General features: G+C 37.7%; 1 protein-coding gene across 3 annotated transcripts in view; it reads left to right on the top strand.

The window, feature by feature from the left end:
- The window catches only part of F8 (coagulation factor VIII), a gene marked incomplete at both ends in the record, with an annotated part of 191,009 nt that extends 181,804 nt beyond the window's left edge, over positions 1-9,205 (top strand). For all 3 annotated transcript variants that reach the window (XM_080909833.1, XM_080909832.1, XM_080909831.1), the window contains one exon: positions 9,050-9,205. In XM_080909833.1, the coding sequence (XP_080765959.1) occupies positions 9,050-9,205 (156 nt within the window). The remainder of the gene's footprint in view (positions 1-9,049) is intronic.
- Positions 9,206-22,754: the final 13,549 nt, after the last annotated feature.

Raw genomic sequence — 22,754 nt, 5'->3', positions numbered from 1 at the left:
ATAATATATTTTAATTAAAATAAAACTGTATCACATCCCCCTTTCTTCGCTCCAGCCCCTCCCACTTTCTCTCCTATCCCCTCAAATTAATAGCCTCTTTTCCTATATTATTTTTACATATATACATATGTGTATGTATATGTATGCACAAATACTTAATTACAACCTTGAAAAAAGAGAAATGAAAGGAGATAATATGCATATATTAGTATTTACTTATTAGTATTCTAATAATTGGTAACTAGATGAATGACTTCAACATGTTCACTGTATCATTCTTTTAATTACTCTATGATTATAATTTTTTCTCATTAAAAACTTAGGCTCGAGAGATGGCTCAGAGGTTAGGAGCACTGGCTGCTCTTCCAAAGGTCCTGAGTTCAATTCCCAGTGACCACATGGTGGCTCACAACCATCTGTAATGGGATCTGATGCCCTCTACTGGTGCACAGGTGTACATGCAGGCAGAATTCTATACACAATAAATAAATAAATCTTAATAAGAAATAAGAGTTGTGTCTAATGAAAAATTACCAAATCTCCAGATATATCATAAAATTGAACCTCAAAAAATTCCAAATATGGAACGTTAATGTGTCCCAAAAGTTTGATCAATCACATAGACTTTAATGCAACAAATACCTACAGTATATTTGCCATACTACATTGTTGTATGACATTATCCCTAGAAAGATATAAACAAATGTCCACTCATCCCAGTTAGAGAACTGATGATAGACCAAAATGAAGATACCGCCGAAGTCCAACTTGGTGAACCACAAGTTTTATTGGGGTTAATCACAAGAGTCTGGGTGAGAGGTTACTTGCAAGAACAGGAATGACTCAAAACCCACCCCAGCATGGTGACACTTCATGAAAGCTAGAAACCTGGAGCACACTACCCAGCCTGCAGTTCAATAGGTTAGAAAGAAATCTGTCTAAGCATTTCAGTTGTTCTGAGTTTTTTCCAGATCACACAGCTTCTCAGTAGTCTCTGCTTCTTATATACTTTTAGAGATAGAAGATTCTAGTGGATCTGGTCAGTTTCAGGGACTTCCTGAAGTGATTGAGATGTTTATTTCTTTATCTTAATAAGCTTCTCTGCAGGATGGACTGTGTCATGTCCCTTTAGAGGATTCTATGTCTTAACAAGCTCTACTCCCTGATGGGATGTTTTATCACATAGGAAATAGCTATATAAGATATGTGCATTACATTCCATATTCTGTTTTATCCAAATATTACAAGGGAAACAAAAGAATTTCAGATTTACAACAAACAGGAGCTGGAAAGATGGCTCAGCAGTTAAGAGCACTGGCTGCTCTTCCAGAGGTCCTTCAATTCAATTCCCAGCAACCACATGGTAGCTCACAACCATCTGTAATAGGATTCGATGCCCTCTTCTGGTGTGTCCGAAAATGGCATCAGTGTACTCACATAGAATAAACAGGAACCATATTTGAGAGAAGGAATAGTTTTCTAATGATATGGCATTTATACTGAGACATGAATGATAAAAAATAATTAACCAAAGAGGAGGAAACAGAGAGATAAAAGACTTCTTCTGAGTAGAAAGAGTCATATATACACGGTTTCTCCTATTAAAAATAAAGAGTTAGCACTATACAATAACTAAAAAGACAACTGTATCTACATTGAATAGGGGGAAAGTAGTGGGAAGTGAGATCAGAATGGCCATGGGCCATATCTTTCAAGGCTTGGAGATCAAAATGAGTTTAGATTTTGTTCTAAGGGTTGTGGAGGATTTTGTTTTGGAGGAAGAGAGAGGACTGAGTGTTGTGCCCGCTTGTGTTTCTTTGCACCACATGCATTCAGTACTCAAGAAACCGGAAAAGTGTGGTGAAACTCTTGAACTAGAGTTATAGACAGTGAGAGTGGGCATATGGGTGCAAGGAATTGAATATAGGTACTCTGAAAGACTAGTCAGTGCTTTTTTAAAAAAACTTGAACAACTTTATTTTAAAAAACAAAGATAAATGTACAAATTTTAAGCATTTTTGCATAAAAGTATATGAATAGATTTTTGTCAGTACTTGATTTTTTTTAAAGGTTTAATTATATGGATTAAAATCTTATTAGTTACAACGAGCATAAAAAACATGTAAAACAATATGCAACCTGGAAGTAGTCAAAGTTTTGTTGGTATGTATAGATTAAGCATAATGATTTTTCTTTTTCTTTTCTTTTTTTAGCCTTTGTTTTTCTTGAACTTCATATAGTCTGTGAGTTGTTTCTGGGGTGTTCAGAGCTTTCTAGGGTTCGTATCCAATTAGCAGTGACTGCATATTATGTCTGTTCTTTTGTACTGGGTTATCTCACTCAGGATGATATTCTCTAGATGCATCCATTTTCTTGAGAATTTCATAAAGTCATTGTTTCTAAGAGCTGAGTAGTACTCCATTATATAAATATACCACGATTTTTGTATCCATTCATCTACTGAAGGACATCTGGGTTCTCTCAAACTTCTAGTTATTAAAATAAGGCTGCTATGAACATGGTGGTACATGTGTCTTTGTTGTATGTTGCAGCTTCTCTGGGGTATATGCCCAGAAGTGGAATTACTGGGTCTTCAGGTAGTACTATATCTAATTTTCTGAGGAATCACCAGACTAATTTCCAGAGTGATTGTACCAGTTTACAACCCCAACAACAGTAGAGAAGTATTCCTCTAGCTCTGAATCCTCCAGAGCATCTGCTGTCATCTGAATTTTTGATCTTAGCCATTCTGGTTGGTGTGAGGTAGAATCTCAGAGTTGTTTTGTTTTGCACTTCCATGATGGCTAATGATTTCCAGCACTTCCTTAGATGTTTCTCAGCCATTTGATATTCCTCAATTGAGAACTTTTTGTTTAGCTCTGTACCATATTTTTAATACTGTTGTTTTATTCTGTAGTGTCTAACTTCTTGAGTTTTTTATATACCTTGAATATTAGGCCTATAGTAAATGTGGTGTTGGTAAAGATCTTTTCCCAATCTCTTGGCTGCTGATTTGTTTCCTTGACAGTGTCCTTAGCCTAACAGACACTTTGCAATTTCGTTAAGTCCAATTTGTCAATAGTTGACCTTAGAGCACGAGACATTGGTGTTCTGCACAGGAAATTTTCTCCTGTGCCTCTGTGTTCTAAGGTTTTCCCTACTTTCCTTCTAATAATTTTAGTGTACCTGGTTTAATGTGGAGATGTTTGATCCACTTGCACTTAAGCTTTGTACAAGGAGATAAGAAAGGGTCTATTTTCATTCTTCTGGATGCTGAGTGCCAGTTGGACCAACACCATGTGTTGAATAGGCTGTCCTTTTTCCATTGAATGTTTACGGCTCCCTTGTCAAAAATCAGGTGACAATATATGTGAGGGCTCATTTCTGGATCTTCTATTCTATTCCATTGATGCATGTGCCTATTTTTGTACCAGTTTCATACAGCTTTAGCACAATTGCCTTGTAATATAGCTTGAGGTCAGGGACAGTGATTCCCGCAGATGTTTTCTTGTTGTTGAGGATAGATTTCACTATTCTAGGTCTTTTGTTATTCCAGATGAAATTGCACATTGCTCTTTCCAACTTTATGAAGAATTGGGTTGGAATTTTGATGGGGTTTGCATTGAATCTGTAGATTGCTTTTGGTAAGATGGACATTTTTACAATGTTGATCCTTACAATCCATGAGCATGGGAGATCTTTCCATTTTCTGAGATCTTCTTCGATTTCCTTCTTTAGAGATTTGAAGTTCTTGTCATACAGGTCCTTCACTTGTTCAGTTAGAGTCACACCAAGGGATTTCATATTGTTTGTGGCTTTGTGAAGGGTATCTTTTACCTAATTTCTTTCTTCGAATATTTGGCCTTTGAGGAGAGGAAGGCTACAGATTTGTTTGAGTTAATTTTATATTCAGCCACTTTGCTGAACCTGTTTATCAGCTGTAGAAGTTCTCTGGTGGAATTTTTGGGGTCACTTACGAACACTATCTTGTCATCTGCAAACAGCAATGTTTTTACTTATTCCTTTCCGATTTGTATCCCTTTGATTTCCTTTTACTGTCTAATTCCTTTGGTCAGGACTTCCAGTACTATGTTGAATAGGTAGGGGGAGAGTGGGCAGCCTTTTTGAGTCCCTAATTTCAATGGGATTGCTTCAAGTTTCCCACCTTTAAGTTTGATGTTGGCTGTTGGTTTGCTGTATATTGCTTTTATTATGTTTAGGTATGGGCCTTGGATTCCTGTTCTTTCCAGGACTTTTAACATGAAGGGGTGTTGAATTTTGTCATCTAGTGAGATGACAATGTGGATTTTTCTTTGAGATTGTTTACATGCTGGATTGCTTTGATGTATTTCCGTATATTAAACCATCCCTGCGTCCTGGGGATGAAGCCTACTTGGTCATGGAGAATGATCATTTTGATGTTTTCTTGGATTCAGTTTGCAAGGATTTTGTTGAGTATTTTTGCATCAGTGTTCATAAGTGAGATTGGTCTGAAGTTCTCTTTCCTTGTAGGGTCTTTGTGTGGTTTAGGAACAAGGATTATTGTGGCCTCGATAAATGAGTTAGGTAGTGTTTCATCTTTTTCTATTTTGTGGAATAGTTTGGAGAGTATTGGTATTATGTCGTCAATAAATATCTCAAAGAATTCTGTACCTAACCCATCCGGATCTGGGATTTTTTTGGTTGGGAGGTTTTTGATGAGTGCTTCTATTTCTTTAGGTGTTATGGGATTATTTAGATGGTTTACCTGGTCCTGGTTTAACTTTGGTATCTTGTATCTGTCTAGGAATTCATCTATTTCCTCCAGATTTTCCAGCTTTTTGAGTATATGCTTTTGTAGTAGGATCTGATGATTTTTTGAATTTCCTTAGTACCAATTATTATGTCTCCACTTTCCTTTCTTATTTTGTTAATTTCTATACTCTCTCTGTGCCCTCTAGTTAGTCTGGCTAAGGGTTTATCAATCTTCTCAAAGAACTAGCTCTTGGTTTTGTTGATTCTTTGAATGGTTCTTTTTGTTGCTATTTATTCAATTTCTGCTCTGAGTTTGATCATTTCTTGCTGTCTACTCCTTTTGGTTGTATCTGCTTCCTTTGATTCTAGAGCTTTCAGCTGTGCTGTCAAGTTTCTAGTGTATGCTCTCTCCAGTTTCTTTTTGGAAGCACTCAGAGCTATGAGTTTTCCTCTCAGTACTGCTTTCATTGCTTCCCATAGGTTTGGGTATGTTGTGTTTTCATTTTCATTAAATACTAGAAAATTTTTAATTGTTTTCTTTATTTCTTCTTTGTCCCTGCTATTGTTTAATAGAGCATTATTTAGTTTCCATGTGTATATGGGCTTTTTGTTGTCTTTGTTTTTATTAAAGACCAGCCTTAGACCATGGTGATCTGAAAGGATGCATGGGAGTATTTCAGTCTTGTTATATCTATTGAGGCTTGTTTTGTGACCAATTATTTTGTCAGTTTTGGAGAAAGTAGTGTGAGGTGCTGAGAAGTATGTGTATTCTTTTGTTTTAGGATGATATGTTCGGTAGACGTCTATTCATTGCAGTTGATTTATAATCTCTGCTAGTTTCACTGTGTCTTTGTTCTGTTTCTGTTTCCATGATCTGTCCATTGATTAGAGTGGGGTATTGAGTTCTCCCACTGTTATTGTGTGGGGTGTAATATATTTTATTTAGCTTTATTAGGATTTCTTGTATAAATATGAGTGCTCTTGTATTTGGAGAATATATTTTAAGGTTTAAGAGTTCCTCCTGACAAATTTTCTCTGTAATGAGTACAATGTGTCCTTCCTTATCTTTTTTTATAACTTTTGGTTGAAAATATACTTTATTCGATATTAAAATGGCCACTTCGGCTTTCTTCTTTGGACAGTTTTCTTTGAAGTTTTTTTCCCCAACTTTTTACCCTGAGACAGTGTCTGTCCTTGTGTGTGAGATGAGTTTCTTGTATGCAGCAAAATACTGGATTCTGTTTTCGTATACAGTCTCATAGCCTATACTTTTTTATTGGGAAATTGAGTCCATTTATGTTAACAGGTATTAAGGAATAGTGATCGTTGTTTCCTGCTATTTTTGCTTTTAGAGTTAGAATTGTGCCTATGTGTCTTTCTTCTTTTGATTTTCTTGCTTAGGTATTTTTTTGTTTTTACTAGGATGTAGTTCCCCTCATTGTATTGGGTTTTCCACCTATAATTCTTTATATTGCTTGGTTTGTGGTCAGATATTGTGTAAATTTAGTTTTGTCTTGGAATATCTTGGTCTCTCTATCTATGGTGATTGAGAGTTTTGCTGGGTATAACAGCTTAGGATGACACTTGTGTTCTCTTAGGGTCTGCATGATGTCTGTCCAGGCTCTTCTAGCTTTCATAGTCTCTGTTGAGAAATCCGGTGTGATTCTGATTGTTCTGCCTTTATATGTTACATAACCTTTTCCCTTACTGCTTTCAGTATTGTTTCTTTGCTTTGGGCATTTGGCATTTTGACTATTATGTGTCAGGAGGAATTTCTTTTCTGGTCCAACCTATTTGGAGTTCTGTAGTCTTCTTTTATGCTGGCAATCATCTCATTTTTAACGACAGGGAAGTTTTCTTCCAGGATTTTGTTGAAGATATTTACTGTGCCTCTTAGTTGATAATCTTTGTCCTATTCTTTTCCTATTATCCTTAGGTTTGATCTTCTCATTGTGTCCTGTATCTCCTGGATATTTTGGGTTAGGAGCTTTTTGGTTTTTGAATCTTCTCTGACTGTTTTGTCTATGTTTTCAATGTTGTCTCGGCCCCCAAGATTCTCTCTTCCATCTTTTGTAGTCTGTTGGAGATGCTTGCATCTGTGACTCCTGATTTCCTTTTTTAGGTTTTCTACCTCCAGGGTTGTCTCTTTTAGTGTTTTCTTTATTGTTTCCATTTCCATTTTAAATTCCTTCTTCAATTCCTTCATCTCTTTGGTTCTGTTTTTCTCTAGTTCTTTATTTCTTCGAGTGTTTTGAGTGTTTTCATTGTTTCCTCTTTAAAAGCTTCTATTTCTCTATGCTTTTCTTCCCGTTATTGTTTAAGGATCTCTATCATCATCTTGAGGTATGATTTCTAGTCTGAGTCTTCTTTTTCTTGAGTGTTTGTCATTCCGCTGTTTTGTGTGATTGGAAAACTGTGTTCTGGTGTTGCCAGGTTGTCTTTGTTTCCCTGGCGTATGTTCTTTCCCTTTCCTCTTGCCATCTTGTTGTCTGTGATTGTACGTGATTTTGTTGTCAGTGATTGGTTCCTGTCTCTCCTGTTTACCTGGCCTGTGTCCCTGGATCTCTGCTCTTCCCAGTGACAGATGGCCCAAACATTTGTTCTGCATGCAAGGGCCCTCAGGCTGAAAACCGACTCCCTATGGCAGAGTTTCTCCTCCCTTGTACCAATGGGGGGGTCACACTTTCTGGGTGCTAGGCCCAGACCTCTCTGTTCCCTGGCTACTGGCAGCACAGTCCTCCAGGCCTGTGTCCCTTGATCTCCATTGTTCCAGATGGCAGATGGCCTGAGCGCCTGTTCTGCATGCACGGGCCCCCAGTGTGGAAACCGAGACCCTACGGTAGAGTTCCTGCTCACCTAAACCCACAGTCAGTGCTTTTAACCACTGAACCGTGGCCATCCCCATCATAGAAAATTTTAAGCAGGAATGTGGTTCCTCTAGGCTTACATATTGAGAAGCTTTTTCTAGGTATTCCCTAAGTGGGGCAAAGTAAGAGAAACAATTAAATTGACATTTCTAGCTTAAGAGCTAGACCAAGCCTCAATAGTTTTAAGAAGCTCCCTAGGTAAATAATTTCAGTAAGCAGCCATGGAGGGGAACCAAGAGGAAAATAAAACTAAAGTAAAAAACATACCTTAGACTTCTTTTTTCTTAGACTTAAATTCTGTAGAACCATGTGTGTTTCTACCATGTTTTCTGAGAAAAGTTCCTTCTCACTTGGAATCCAAATTGAAAGTGACACCAACTTTGTAAAAACAGTTCACAGAATGATTTCAGGTAAATGTCATCTAAATAGCCCCAGGAAACAGGAGTCCTTTCTTTATCGTTTAACCATTTTTCATATGACAACAGCCCAGTTCCCACTATTCCCTTCCACGCAAATTACCTAAGTATATCTTACAGATGTCTTGACTGTTTGCAAGGGTATGCCTTACAACAGGATGGCATCACTTCATGTTTCTCCAAGACTCTGGCTTACTCTTAGCCTTTGGCTGGGACTTCTACTGTATGATATTCATGGAATACATGCACGAGAATGTGTGCGCACGCACACACACAGAGAGAGAGAAGGGGGGGGAGGAGGCTGGACCCCACATCCTATTGAGTTTCAGAGCTGCCTGAAACCACACACATTTTAAATATTCACTTTCATTTCCTCAAATATGCCTGGAATCCCAGTGTGGCAAGACACCTTGAGTCATGGACTTTACTCCCAACTCTTTCTTTCTATTGAACCCTCTCCTGTCAAGTTACAGATTTCATTGTATTGCTACTAATGTGTAAAAACAGCTTATCTGACTAATAACAATACCTACTATTTATTGAATGTTTGCTATACACTTATATTACAATAGCAAATAGTGACTATGGGGTCAACTAGGTGAATCCTGACTCTGACCTCCAGATTACCTGACACACAAATATTGTTCATGACTTCAGGCAAATATTTTCCTTAATTGAGATTTGGGGACATGGTTGAGAACATCTCAAATATAAGGCATAACTAAAGGAGTCTTAAATAGCAGATAAATAGGTTCTATAAGTAAAAACAAGCTGTCGGCCCATGGAATCTTCTAATCTCCCAGGGTTCAATCTTAAAATGCTAAAAGAAAATTAAAGTAAGTCACTTGTGTGTTATAATAAGCATTGTGACAGATCCAAAGAGGAGAAATGGTCATGAAGAAGAAAAGCCATGGAAGAGTGACTGACCAAGCAGGGAACTAATTAACTTGAAGCTTCTAGCAAGAATGTAGTGGTATAGATGGTATATTTGTCTTGTCAATAAGTTAATAAATGCTTTCTATCCTCTTCCAGGTTTTTCAGGGGAATCAGGACTCGTCCACACCTATTGTGAATTCTCTAGATCCACCATTACTCACTCGCTATCTTCGAATTCACCCCCAGGTCTGGGAGCACCAAATTGCTCTGAGGCTTGAGATTCTGGGATGTGAGGCCCAACAGCTATACTGAGGTATCCTCTGCATCCCCTGCTTGTTACCCTTCCTCAGCTTAAGGATTGTCTTAATGTGTTATTGTTGTGAAGATACACCATGACCATGGCAACTCTTGTAAAAGAAAGCATTTAATTGGGGCTTACTTATAGTTTCAGAGGTTTAGTCCACTATCATTGTGGGAAGCATGGTGGCACACAAGCAAACATGGCCCTGGAGGAGTTGCTGAGAGTTCTATATCTGGATCCACAGGTAGCAGGAAGAGAAAGACACTGGGACTGGCTTGGACTTTTTGAAGTTCAGAGTCTACCCCCAGTGACTTTGCATTCCTTCACATGCCCATACCGATTCCAACAAGACCACTTCTAATCTTTCTCTGTAGTGCTATTCCCTGATGACTAAGCATTTAATTTTATGATCCTGTGGGGACCATTCTTATTCAAACCAACACAAGGATATTTCCTCACCAATTCAAGACCACTATCCCTCTTAGGCTTCTATATTACATACTACCCCAACACTGTTCATGCTGCCATTATTTTATTTAAAACCATACAATCATATATAACTCTACTCTGATACTTTCCAGTTTATTAATTCTGAATTTTCTGAATACTTAACTCTCAACATTTGAAATGGAAGCTGTAATGCACCACACTAAATTTTATACTTTCAGTATTAATATATGTTATGCACTACAAAATAAAAATCCATGACAGAATTAGAACTAGAAAACCATTTTACTTTATACTCTCTTAAATAACTCATGTCCATTAACTACATTCACTCATTCCTGGGCCCCTTGCATTTATCCTTCCACGTTCTCTTTTCTTCATGTTATACTGTACCCAAATATACATTTGTTTACATGTATCTAGTGTACACACACACACACACACACACACACACACACACTCACTCACTATTGGCTAGATTATACATATGAGAGAAAACATACAGATTTTTTTCTTTCTGAGATTGTATGATCTTGTTTAATTATATACATTCTAAGTCTATGTTCCTGAAATTTTTATCTACATTTAAACTTCAATTTAAAATCTGAAACACTGAAACCTTTAGGGGGGAAAGCCACAGGAGATAGATTCTCTTCAAGATATTAGTATAGGCCAGAACTTTTTAAATAGAACACCAACACTATAGGAACCAACCCCAAGTATCAACATATAGGATTATATGGAAAAAATGTGCAGCAAGAGAAACAAACATCAATTAACATACAGTCTAGAGAATAAGAGAAAAATCTTTACCAGCTACACTTCATAAAAGGGCTAATTGATAGCCAAAGGCTGGTGATCCACTGGCTGTTCTTCCAGAGGTCCTGAGTTTAATTCCCAGCAACCACATGGTAGCTCACAACCATCTTTAAAAGGATGATCTAATTCACTCTTCTGGCATGCAGCTGTATGTCCACACAGAGCACGATTTGCCCTCTCATGCACACAAAACACTATTATCTTAAATAAATAAATAAATTTTTCAAAAAAGGCTAATATCCAGAATTTACAAACAACTACAGAAATTAAAATACCAATAAAATTAAATTGTTAACCAACAAATGGGCAAATGAACAGAATACAGAATTTTCAAAAAACAAACCACAAATGGTGAATAACTGTTTTAATGTTCATATCTCTAACCATAAGGGAAATGTAAATCAAGTTACTTTGAGATTCCACCTCACCCTAGTCATAATTGCTATCAAAAATCAGATAAGAGAAGTTAAAAGTGATGTGGAAAGAAAGCAGCCTTGATTCACTATTGGTGAGGGTATAAATTAATGTACCCATTGTGGAAATCAGTTTGGAATTTCTCAAAAATTAAAAATAAAAATACCATATGACCCAGCTATTTCAATCCTGAGCATATACCCAGGAAACTCCACACTCTAGCATAAAAATATTTATACCTCTATGTTTATCTTGCTTTATTCACTATAGCAAAGAATTAGAATCAACAGGTGAATATGTAATAAAAATTTGGTATATACATACATATATTTATAATGGAATGCTACTTAGCTGTCATGATAATAGTCTTAATATTTCTATGGGAAAATATTTAAAGTTATATTAAAGGATTTTACCAAAAAGAAAAATAAAACTGTTTTTACTCCTTCCTTTCCTAATTTCTTGCTAAAACAAAAACACAATGGAAAATTTTATACTATAGATCTGTAATTGAAATATCAAGGAATTGCGGATGCCAAGAAGTGCATGCTGACAAGAGCCTGATATAGCTCACTCCTGAGATTTTACCAAAAAGAAAAATAAAACTGTTTTACTCCTTTCTTTCCTAATTTCTTGCTAAAACAAAAATACGATGGAAAATTTTATACTATAGATCTGTAATTGAAATATCAAGGAATTGCGGATGCCAAGAAGTGCATGCTGACAAGAGCCTGATATAGCTCACTCCTGAGAGGCTTTGCAAGAGCCTCACAAATACAGAGGCAGATGCTCACAACCAACTATTGAACTGAGAACTGGGTCCCCAGTGGAGGAGTTAGAGAAAGGACTAAAGGAACCAAAGGGGTTTGCAACTTCATAAAAACAACAGTACTAACCAACCAGAACTCCCAGAGAGTAAACTACCATCCAAAGAGTACATATGGAAGGACCCATGGCTCCAGCTGCATATGAAACATAGGATGCCCTGTTTGGGCATCAATAGGAGGAGAGGCCCTTGGTCCTGTGTAAGCTCAGTGCCCCATCATGGGAAAATGCTAGGGTGGTGAGGTGGGAGTGTGTGAATGGGTAGGGGAGTACACTCATAGAAGGAGAGGGGGTAATAGGGGGCTTATGAAGGGGAAACCTGGAAAGCGAATAACATCTGAAATGTAAATTTAAAATATCCAATAAAAATATCAAGGATTCATGAGAAACATGCAGCTGTTGAACATTCTACTCCAGTATGCATTGCTACATTCTTACCAGAGGCTTGGGAATGTTTCACTGGTCCTTCTACCTCTACACTTCATTATGATTACAAAGACACAGCACCAACCAAATAGTTAGAGGATGCATTCAAAATTTGCAGCCCAAGATGATTTGAAAAAATAAGAGAAAAAAAATGTCCCAGCCTCAGGGAAGGCAAAAGAATGAATGCATTTGTTTCATGTTAGTACATTTTTAGTAATCCTATTTGACCCTTCTGTGACTTCCTTGAGAACTGTAACACAACTATCAAAGTCCACAACTGACAAAATTATAGACGGTATGGTTTTATTTCCTATAAAATTCTAACCACTCATCTAATTTAATAGGCTGATTTTAAACTTCTTTTTTCCATTGATGATGCAGCTATATTTCTCAGATGCTTTTGGAATCAACTCTTTTGTTTTCAGTTATGAATTAAAACATAACATTGATACATACAAATGAAAGCCTTTGAGAATTGTTTTAATACTAGAAATAAAAATGTGAGCATTGAATGATACTTCAATAGATAAGTATTATCTTTTACAATACTTATACAAAAATATTTATAGATAAATAGAGAAGACATGAAGTTTGGAAGAGATAAGAGGGTAAGCAAGGACCTGGAAGAAGGTAGGTGAGTGTGGGATATGATTAAAATACATTGTGTGCCTTTTGAAAGTCTCAAAATAATATAAACATTATGTATAAAAACAAAGACATTCACTAGTAGAAAACCCAATTTGTGAATTGTAACATCAGACTAAATTGAATCCAGAATAAGAAGGTGTGATATATTTTTTGAGAGAGGAAATAAAATCACAAGTGGAGCTTCAGTCTGTGAGAAGAGCCTACAAAGAGTTGGGACACAAGTAGTTGTTATTTAAATAGGAAGGAAGGAGGGATGGAAGGAAGGAAGGAAGGAAAGAGGGAGGCCAGGAGGGAGAAAGAGAAATGAATAGCTTCTAAAAAATTGACTGATATCTCATTGGCAACAATGAAATCCAAAATATATTCAATGTACTGTAATGATACAACTTTTGACCTAAAAGTTAGAGTATTAGGTAGCAGAGCTAGTTCATTTGGTAAAGTGCTTTCCTTACAAGCATAAGAATCTAAGTTTGATCCCCATAATTTGCATTTAAAACAAAAGGCTGGACAAAGAGGCATGTGCTTGTAACCAGTTCTGGGGAAATAGGGATTGGGGAATCCTCGGAGCTTACTGGCCAGCCAGCCTAGCCTACTTGGCCAGTTTCAGGGTAGCAGCACACTGTCTCAAAAACAGGTGGGTGGTGTTTGCAGAACAACACTCAGGGTTGTCCTATGACCTATATACGGGCATATACAAGTTCATTTAAACAAACATGCACACTCACACATATACACAAGGTAGAAAGTGTTAATACAATATATCCATGTCAATAAGTAAAATATAAAAACTTGAAAGACAAATTGTCTTTATTCATCCTTTCCACTGTTATAAAAAATGACCTATAAATGTAAACTAAAACATAATTTGTATATATTTTTATAGTTCTTCAGATGAGTTAATTGAAATTATATTTGCATTTCAAAATGACATTTCACAAGAAGTTTAAACAAAGTTCTGCTAATAAATTGAAAATTTTAAAATTTACTAGATTAAGTGATGAAAGTGGATGAAAGGGAGATTGATTGCGCTGTGAGTAACCAAAGCACAGAGAAGGCTAGGTGGAGCAAGCAGAAAACGTGCCCCTGCAGCCCACAGTAAGTGCTGGGCCTCTGGCAGAGGGACTCTGGATCCACCTAGAAAGCCTCTGAGCTTAGACCAAGTGCTCAGGCCCTTTGCCACCTGGAACAGCAGAGATCCTGGGTCACAGGCCTGATGAGATTGCGCTGTGAGTAACCAAAGCGCAGAGAGGGCTAGGTGGAGCTTGCGGAAAACATGCCCCTGCGACCAACAGTAAGAGCCTGGCCTCTGGCAGAGGGACTCAAGATCTGCCCAGGAAGCCCGTGCTCACAGATCAATCTCGCAGGCCCACAATAAGGCACGGGCTTTTGTCAGTGGAAACCAGAGTCTAACTGGAAAAGGCAGTGCTTGAAGATCAGTTCTGCAGGCCCTAATGCACCTGGACCAGAGAGAAGCCTGGCACATAGGCCCAGGCAGAGCACACCAGGAGTTCTGAGAGCAGAAAATACTGTACTATCTGGAAAAGGGTTCGTTTTGGCCTAGAAAAAGTGCCAGATCCCTGCCAGTAGTACTCAGGACCTGTGGGCAGAGGTCTGAGCTCCCAGAACAGCATCACAAGAGCTCCCACACCTGAGCCCACAAAGACAGAGCTGAGTCACAGCTACCAGAACTCACTGCTTGCACACTAAAAGCCGAAAACTCAGAAGCAATTTTATTCCAGAGCCCACGGGCCCTCGGATCCACAGGAGAGAGAGGTGCCAGTCACTGACAACAAGACCATGTATAATCACTGATAACAAGATGGCAAGAGGAAAAGGAAAGAACTTAAGCGATGGAAACCAAGACAACCTGGCAACATCAGAACACAGCTCTCCCAACACAGCAAGCAGTAAATTGCCAAACACTCCAGAAAAAGAAGATTCAGACTTGAAATCATACCTCATATTGATGATGGAGATCTTTGAGAAGTGCATGAATAACTCTTTTAAACAAGCACGAGAAACACATAAACAAATAGAAGCTTTTAAAGAGGTAACACAGAAACACTCAAATACAGGAAAACACAAACAAACAGATGAAGGAATTAAAAATGGAAATAGATACAAATCGGAAAGGAAGAGATAAAAACACCACTCTTTGCCGATGACATGATAGTGTACTTGAGTGACCCCAAAAATTCCACCAAAGAACTCCTACAGCTGATAAACAAGTTCAGCAAAGTGGCTGGATACAAAATTAACTCGAACAAATCAGTAGCCTTCCTATACTCAAAGGACAAACATGTAGAAAAAGAAATTAGGGAAAAGGTACCCTTCACAATCGTCACAAAACCTATGAAATACCTTGGTGTGACTCTAACTAAGCAAGTGAAGGACCTGTATGACAAGAACTTCAAACCTCTAAAGAAAGAAATTGAGGAGGATCTCAGAAAATGGAAATATCTTCCATGCTCATGGATTGGAAAGATCAACATCTTAAAAATGGCCATCCTACCAAAAGCAATCTACAGATTCAATGCAATCCCCATCAAAATTCCAACCCAGTTTTTCATGGAATTGGAAAGATCAATGTGCAATTTCATATGGAATAACAAAAGACCTAGAATAGTGAAATCCATCCTCAACAACAAAAAAAAAAAACATCTGCGGTAATCACTATCCCTGACCTCAAGCTATATTACAAGGCAATTGTGTTGAAAACTGCATGGTACTGGTACAGAAATAGGCATGTGGATCAATGGAATAGAATAGAAGATCCAGAAATGAGCCCTCATGTATAAGGTCACCTGATTTTTGACAAAGGAGCCGTAAACATTCAATGGAAAAAGGACAGCCTATTCAACAAATGGTGCTGGTTCAACTGGCACTCAGCATGCAAAAGAATGAAAATAGACCCTTTCCTATCTCCTTGTACAAAGCTTAAGTGTAAGTGGATCAAACATCTCCACATTAAACCAGGTACACTGAAATTATTAGAAGGAAAGTAGGGAAAACCTTAGAACACAGAGGCACAGGAGAAAATTTCCTGTGCAGAACACCAATGTCTCGTGCTCTAAGGTCAACTATTGCAAATGGGACTTAATGAGATTGCAAAGTTTCTGTAAGGCTAAGGACATTGTCAAGAAAACAAAACGGCAACCAACAGAATGGGAAAATATCTTTACCAACACCACATCAGAGAGAGGCCTAATATCCAAGGTATACAAGGAACTCAAAAAGCTAGACACCAGAGAATCAAATAACCCTATTAAAAATGGGGTACAGAGCTAAACAAAACGTCCTCAGTTGAGGAACACCGAATGGCCGCGAAACATCTGAGGAAGTGCTTGACATCCTTAGCCATCAGGAAATGCAAATCAAAACAACCCTGAGATTCCACCTCACACCAGTCAGATTGGCCAAGATCCAAAACTCAGATGACAGCAGATGCTGGCGAGGCTGAGGAGAAAGAGGAACACTTCTCCACTGTTGGTGGGGTTGCAAACTAATACAACCACTCTGGAAATCAGTCTGGCGATACCTCAGAAAATTGGATATAGTACTACCTGAAGACCCAGCTATTCCACTTCTGGGCATATACCCCAGAGACACTTTAATACACAACAAAGATATATGCACCACAATGTTCATAGCAGCTCTATTTATAATAGCCAGAAGCTGGAAAGAACCCAGATGTCCTTCAGAAGATGAATGGATAAAAAAAATTGTGGTACATTTACACAATGGAATACTACTCAGCCACCAGAAACAATGACTTAACCAAATTCTTAAGAAAATGGCTGCATCTAGAGAATATCATCCTGAGTGAGATAACCCAGTCACAAAAGAACAGACATAATATGCAGTCACTGATATTGGGAAGTTAACCCCAGAGGCTTGCACTCCCCCAGAAACAACTCACAGCCTGTATGAAGTCCAAGAAATAAAGAAAACAAAAAAAAAATATTTACAAAACAAGAAGACTTTGACTATTTCCATGTTGTGTTTTGTTTTGCATGTACTTTATGCTCATTGTAACTATTAGGTTTTCAATGCATACTGTCAAGCCCTTGAAAAAATCAAGCACTGACTAAAAAATATATTCACATACTTTTATGTAAAAATTATTTTAATATCTGAAAAAACAGTACTGACAAAAATGTATAATTTTTAGCAAAAAATGTTTAAATCTGTACATTTATCTTTGTTTTGTAAAATAAAGTCTTTTTAAAAAAATAAAATAAAATAAAAAATAAAAAATGGAAATAGAAACAATCAAGAAAACACAAAAAAGAGACAACTCTGGAGATGGAAAATCTATAAAAGAAATCAGGAGTCACAGATGCAAGCATCACCAATAGACTACAAGGGATGGAAGAGAAAATCTCAGGGGCCGAAGACAACATAGAAGACATAGACAAAACAGTCAGAGAAGATGCAGAAATCAAAACGATCCTAATCTAAAACTTACAGGAGATCCAGGACACAATGAGAAAACCAAACCTAAAGATAATAAGAATAGAAGAGGGCAAAGAATATCAACTAAAAGGCACAGTAAATATCTTCAACAAAATTGTAGAAGAAAATTTCCCTACCCTTAAGAAGGAGGTGACCATGAGCACAAAAGAAGCCTGCAGAACCCCAAACAGATTGGACCAGAAAAGAAACTCTTCCAAACACATAATAACCAAAACAAGTGTTCAAAACAAAGAAAGAATACTAAAAGCAGTAAGGGAAAAATGACACGTAACATATAAAGGCAGACCAATCAGAATTACACCAGACTTCTCAACAGAGACTATGAAAGCTAGAAAATCCTGGACAGACATCATACAGACACTAAGAGAACACAATTGTCAACCCAGGTTACTATATCCAGCAAAACTCTCAATCACCATAGATGGAGAGACCAAGATATTACAGGACAAAACTAAATTTATACAATATCTGAACACAAGCACAGCCCTACAAAGAATAGTGGATGAAAAAAACCCAATACAAGGAGGGAAACTACATCCTAGAAAAAGCAAGAAAATAACTAAGCAAGAAAACGAAAAGAAGAAAGACACACAGACATAATTCTACCTCTAAAAGCAAAAATAGCAGGAAACAGCAATCACTATTCCTTAATATCTGTTAATATAAATGGACTCAATTCCCCAATAAAGAGACATAGTCTATCAGACTGGATACATAAGCAGAATCCAGCATTTTGCTGCATACAGGGAACTCATCTCAGGGACAAAAACAGGCACTGTCTCAAAGTAAATGGCTGGGAAAAAACCTTCCAAGCAAATGGCCCCAAGAAACAAGCTGGAGTACCCATCCTAATATCAAATAAAATAGATTTTCAAGCAAAAGTTATCAAAAAAAGGATAAGAAAGGACACTTTTTACTCATTACAGGGAAAATTTATCAGGATGAATTCTCAATACTTAACATATATGCTCCATATACAAGAGCACCAATATTCATAAAAGAAACCCTACTAAAGCTCAAAACATACATTACACCCTACACAATAATAGTGGGAGACCTCAACACCCCACTCTCATCAATGGAAAGATCATGGAGGTAGAAACTGAACAAGGACACAGTGAAACTAACAGAGGTTATGAACCAATTGGAATTAACAGACATCTACAGAACATTTCACCCTAAAACAAAAGAATACAGCTTCTTCTCAGCACCTCACAGCACCTTCTCCAAACTTGACCGTATATTTGGTCACAAAACAAGCCTCAATAGATATAAGAAGATTGAAATACTCCCGTGCATCCTATCAGATCATCATGGACTAAGGCTGGTCTTTAATAACAACAAAGACAACAAAAAGCCCATATACACATGGAAGCTGAACAGTGCTCTACTCAACAATAGCATGGCCAAAGAAGAAATAAAGAAAAATGCCGGAAGCTGACAGAATTAAGAAACAGCCTTAGCCTGATTAATGCCATTTTACATATATCTCAGCCTAGGTTTCTGTTTCCCAGAGTAAAGGCCTTTTCCCAGAAATTAGGTGATCTCACTTTGGTCAGTTAGCTAGCCTAGTAGAACGATCACCCAGACAACGGATCCTGCTTGGCAGAACATTCCTTCCTGCACCTAGCTTGTCCCCCTCCTCAAGTAATTCTTCACATAGGGTATTGTGAGAACCCCTTTAACTGGAAAGTTCCCTTAGTTCCATACCTTACTTTTCCATGCCTCATTTCCTTCTTCTAATTGTATCAAACTAGCATGTGAAAAATTAAAATTTGTCAGCTTGATCAGACCAGTTGCTGGCCTTCTTTGTGCCTCTTGTTCCCCATTCTCTCCTAAGTGACCCTGGGTTATTGTTGACTGTCCTGCAGGTCGGAGAAAACTGGCACCCAATGTGGGGCTTGAACCCACGACCCTGAGATTAAGAGTCTCATGCTCTACCAACTGAGATAGCCGGACTAAAAAACGAGACTTTGTCCCATGGACCAAAAAATAGGTTCCACATTTATATTGTGGCCAGCAGCCCCAGTAGAGAGACCCAGCAAAAGGCTCTCCAAAATAATTTCCTACAAGTGATTTTTCTTTAAGTATGTTGAAGTTTAGATTAATAAGTTATTTTAACTTTTATGATTCAATTAGATTAAAAACAATTAATTACCAGGCCATTTGGGCCACCAGCGTAAATTTTGTGGCTACATTGCTAAGTTACTTTTCTTGCTGAAACTTTCACCCACTTCTCCATATCCTACAACCCTTCTCCCCTGCATTTTTGGCACATTAAGTAGGTTTCCTGATACCCTAAACATTTAACAGAATTGTGAAGTTCATCTGTCAGGAAATTGACTCCCTGGTATTCAAACCTCTACAAGTTCATTACCACCAACTTGACCTAGCAAACTGTGGTTTTGATGAGCCCAGGGTAAGTAGGCTTCCTACGGGATATGTGTGGAACTCAGATCTGTGCATGCTTGCATAAGCACTGTGGGTACCAGTGACAGGTGCAAGCCAAAGCACTGCAAGGGGAGGACCATGTATTCTGTCTCTGAGTCACCTGTGAAGCAAACCTGGTTGCATAGAGGTTGGTGTTCAGAGGTGCTCCTTGTCCATTATCCGAATTCTAACAAGATCACTTAGATGTTCTCCTCCTCAAAAAGACACCATATAAACACATCTAGGAGAATCAGGTCAATGCTACCCCTCTCTGGTTAAAGCCCACCACCTACAGACAGATATATATATATATATATATATATATATATATATATATATATATATATATATATATATATATATATATATATATATAGACAGATAGATATAGATATAGATATAGATATAGATATAGATAGATATATAGATAGATATAGATATATGTAGATATAGATATATATATATATCCACTTGCTTACATCGACTCGGGTTGTAAAAACAAAAAGGGAGGAGAAAGAAATTAAAGATTTTCTAGAATTTAATGAAAATGAAAGCACAACATACCCAAACCTATGGGATGCAATGAAAGGAGTACTGAGAAGAAAACTCATAGCTCTGAGTACCTCCAAAAAGGTACTAGAGATAGCATACACTAGTAACTTGACAGCACAGTTGAAAGTTCTAGAACAAAAGGAAGCAGATACAGCCAAGAGGAGTACACTGCAAGAAATAATCAAACTCAGAGCAGAAATGTACCAAAAAGAAACAAAAAGAACCATTCAAAGAGTCAACAAAACCAAGAACTGGTTCTTTGAGAAAATTAACAAGATTGATAAATCCTTAGCCAGACTAACTAGAGGGCAAAGAGAGATTATCCAAATTAACAAAATCAGAAATGAAAGTGGAGACATAACAACTGAAACTGGGGAAATTCAAGAAATCATCAGATCCTACTACAAAAGCCTGTACACAACAAAACTGGAAAATCTGGAGGAAATGGATGAATTTCTAGACAGATAGAAGATACCAAAGTTAAACCAGGACCAGATACATGATCTAAATAATCCCATAACACCTAAAGAAATAGAAGCACTCACCAAAGCTAGGGAGCAGAGGGATCTCTGCGGAGTGCGCACAGTAAGCACACCCCAAGGCCTGCCTGATCCAGGGACCAGGAACAGAACTTTGGAACTTCTGTTTCCACCCTGCGGCGACCTCAGGGCACAGAACAGGGTTTGGCCAATCTGACACCTGGAACAGTGGAGATCCAGGAACACAGACCAGATACAAGGGAAAGGCAAGAACATATCACTGACAACAAGATGGCGAGAGGAAAGCGAAAGAGTATGTCTCAAGGAAACCAAGACAACCTGTCAATACCAGAACCCAGCTCTCCCATAACAGCAAACATTGAAATGCCAAACACTCCAGAAAAAGAAGACACAGACCTGAAATCATACCTCAAGATGATGATAGAGATCCTTAAACAAGAACGGGAGGAAAAGCAAAAAGATTCAGATGCTTTCAAAGAGGAAACAAGAAAAACACTCAAAGAACTCAAAGAACTAGAGGAAAACAGAACCAAAGAGATGAGGGAATTTAAAACAGAAATTGACACAATAAAGAAAACACTAAAAGAGATAACCCTAGAGTCAGAACACCTAAAAAAGAAATCAGGAGTCACAGAAGCAAGCATTTCCAATAGCCTACAAGAGATGGAAGAGAGAATCTCGGGGGCAGAAGACAACATTGTAAACATAGACAAAACAACCAGAGAAGATGCAAAAAACAAAAAGCTCCTAACCCAAAATGTCCAGGAAATCCAGGACACAATGAGAAGAACTATTAACCTAAGGATAAAAAGAATAGAAGAGGGAGAAGAGTATCAACTAAGTGGCACAGTAAATATCTTCAACAAAATCGTAGAAGAAAACTTCCCTACCCTCAAGAATGAGATGACCACGAGCATAAAAGAAGCCTTCAGAACTCCAAATAGGTTGGACCAGAAAAGAAATACCTCCCGACACATAATAGTAAAAACATCAAGTGCCCAAAGTAAAGAAAGAATACTAAAAGCAGTAAGGGAAAAAGGTCAGGTAACATATAAAGGCAGACCAATCAGACTCACACCCAATTTCTCAACAGAGACTATGAAAGCTCGAAGAGCCTGGACAGACATCATGCACTCCTTAAGAGAGCACAAGTGCCAGCCCAAGCTGCTATACCCAGCATAACTATCAATCACCATCGATGGAGAGACGAAGATATTTCAAGACAAATCAAAATTCACATAATATCTGACCACAAACCCAGCACTACAACGAATTATAGGTGGAAAACCCAATACAATGAGGAAAAATACAGCCTAGTAAGAACAAGAAAACTCCTAAACAAGAAAACTAAAAGAAGAAAAAAACACAGACACAACTCAACCCAAAAAAGCAATAATGGCAGGAAACAGAAACAACTATTCCTTGATATCTATTAACATAAATGGTCTCAACTCCCCAATAAAGAGACATAGACTATCAGACTGGATACATAAACAAAATCCAGCCTTTTGCTGCATACAGGAAACTCATCTCAGAGACAGAGACAGACACTATATCAGAGTAAAAGGGTGGGAAAAAAACTTCCAAGCAAACAGCTCCAAGAAGCAAGCTGGAGTGGCTATTCTAATATTGAATAAAGTAAATTTCCAACCAAAAGTTATCAAAAAAGATAAGGAAGGACACTTTTTACACATTACCGGGGAAATCTGTCAGGAGGAACTCTCAATCCTTAACATATATGCTCCAAATAAAAAATCACCCACATTCAAAAAAGAAACCCTACTAAAGCTCAAAAAATACATTTCACCCCACACAATAATAGTGGGAGACTTTAATACCCTACTCTCACCAATGGACAGATCAGGGAAACAGAAACTGAACAAGGACACTGCAAAACTAGCAGAGACTTTGAACCAACTAGAATTAATAGATATATACAGAACATACTATCCCAAAGTAAAAGAATACACCTTCTTCTCACCACCCCATGGCACCTTCTCAAAAATTGACCACATAATTGGAC

Source organism: Micromys minutus (genome assembly GCF_963924665.1).
Source record: "Micromys minutus genome assembly, chromosome: X".
NCBI lineage: Eukaryota > Metazoa > Chordata > Mammalia > Rodentia > Muridae > Micromys > Micromys minutus.
Note: the sequence above shows the minus strand (reverse complement) of the source record. Positions and strands in the feature narration are given on the sequence as shown.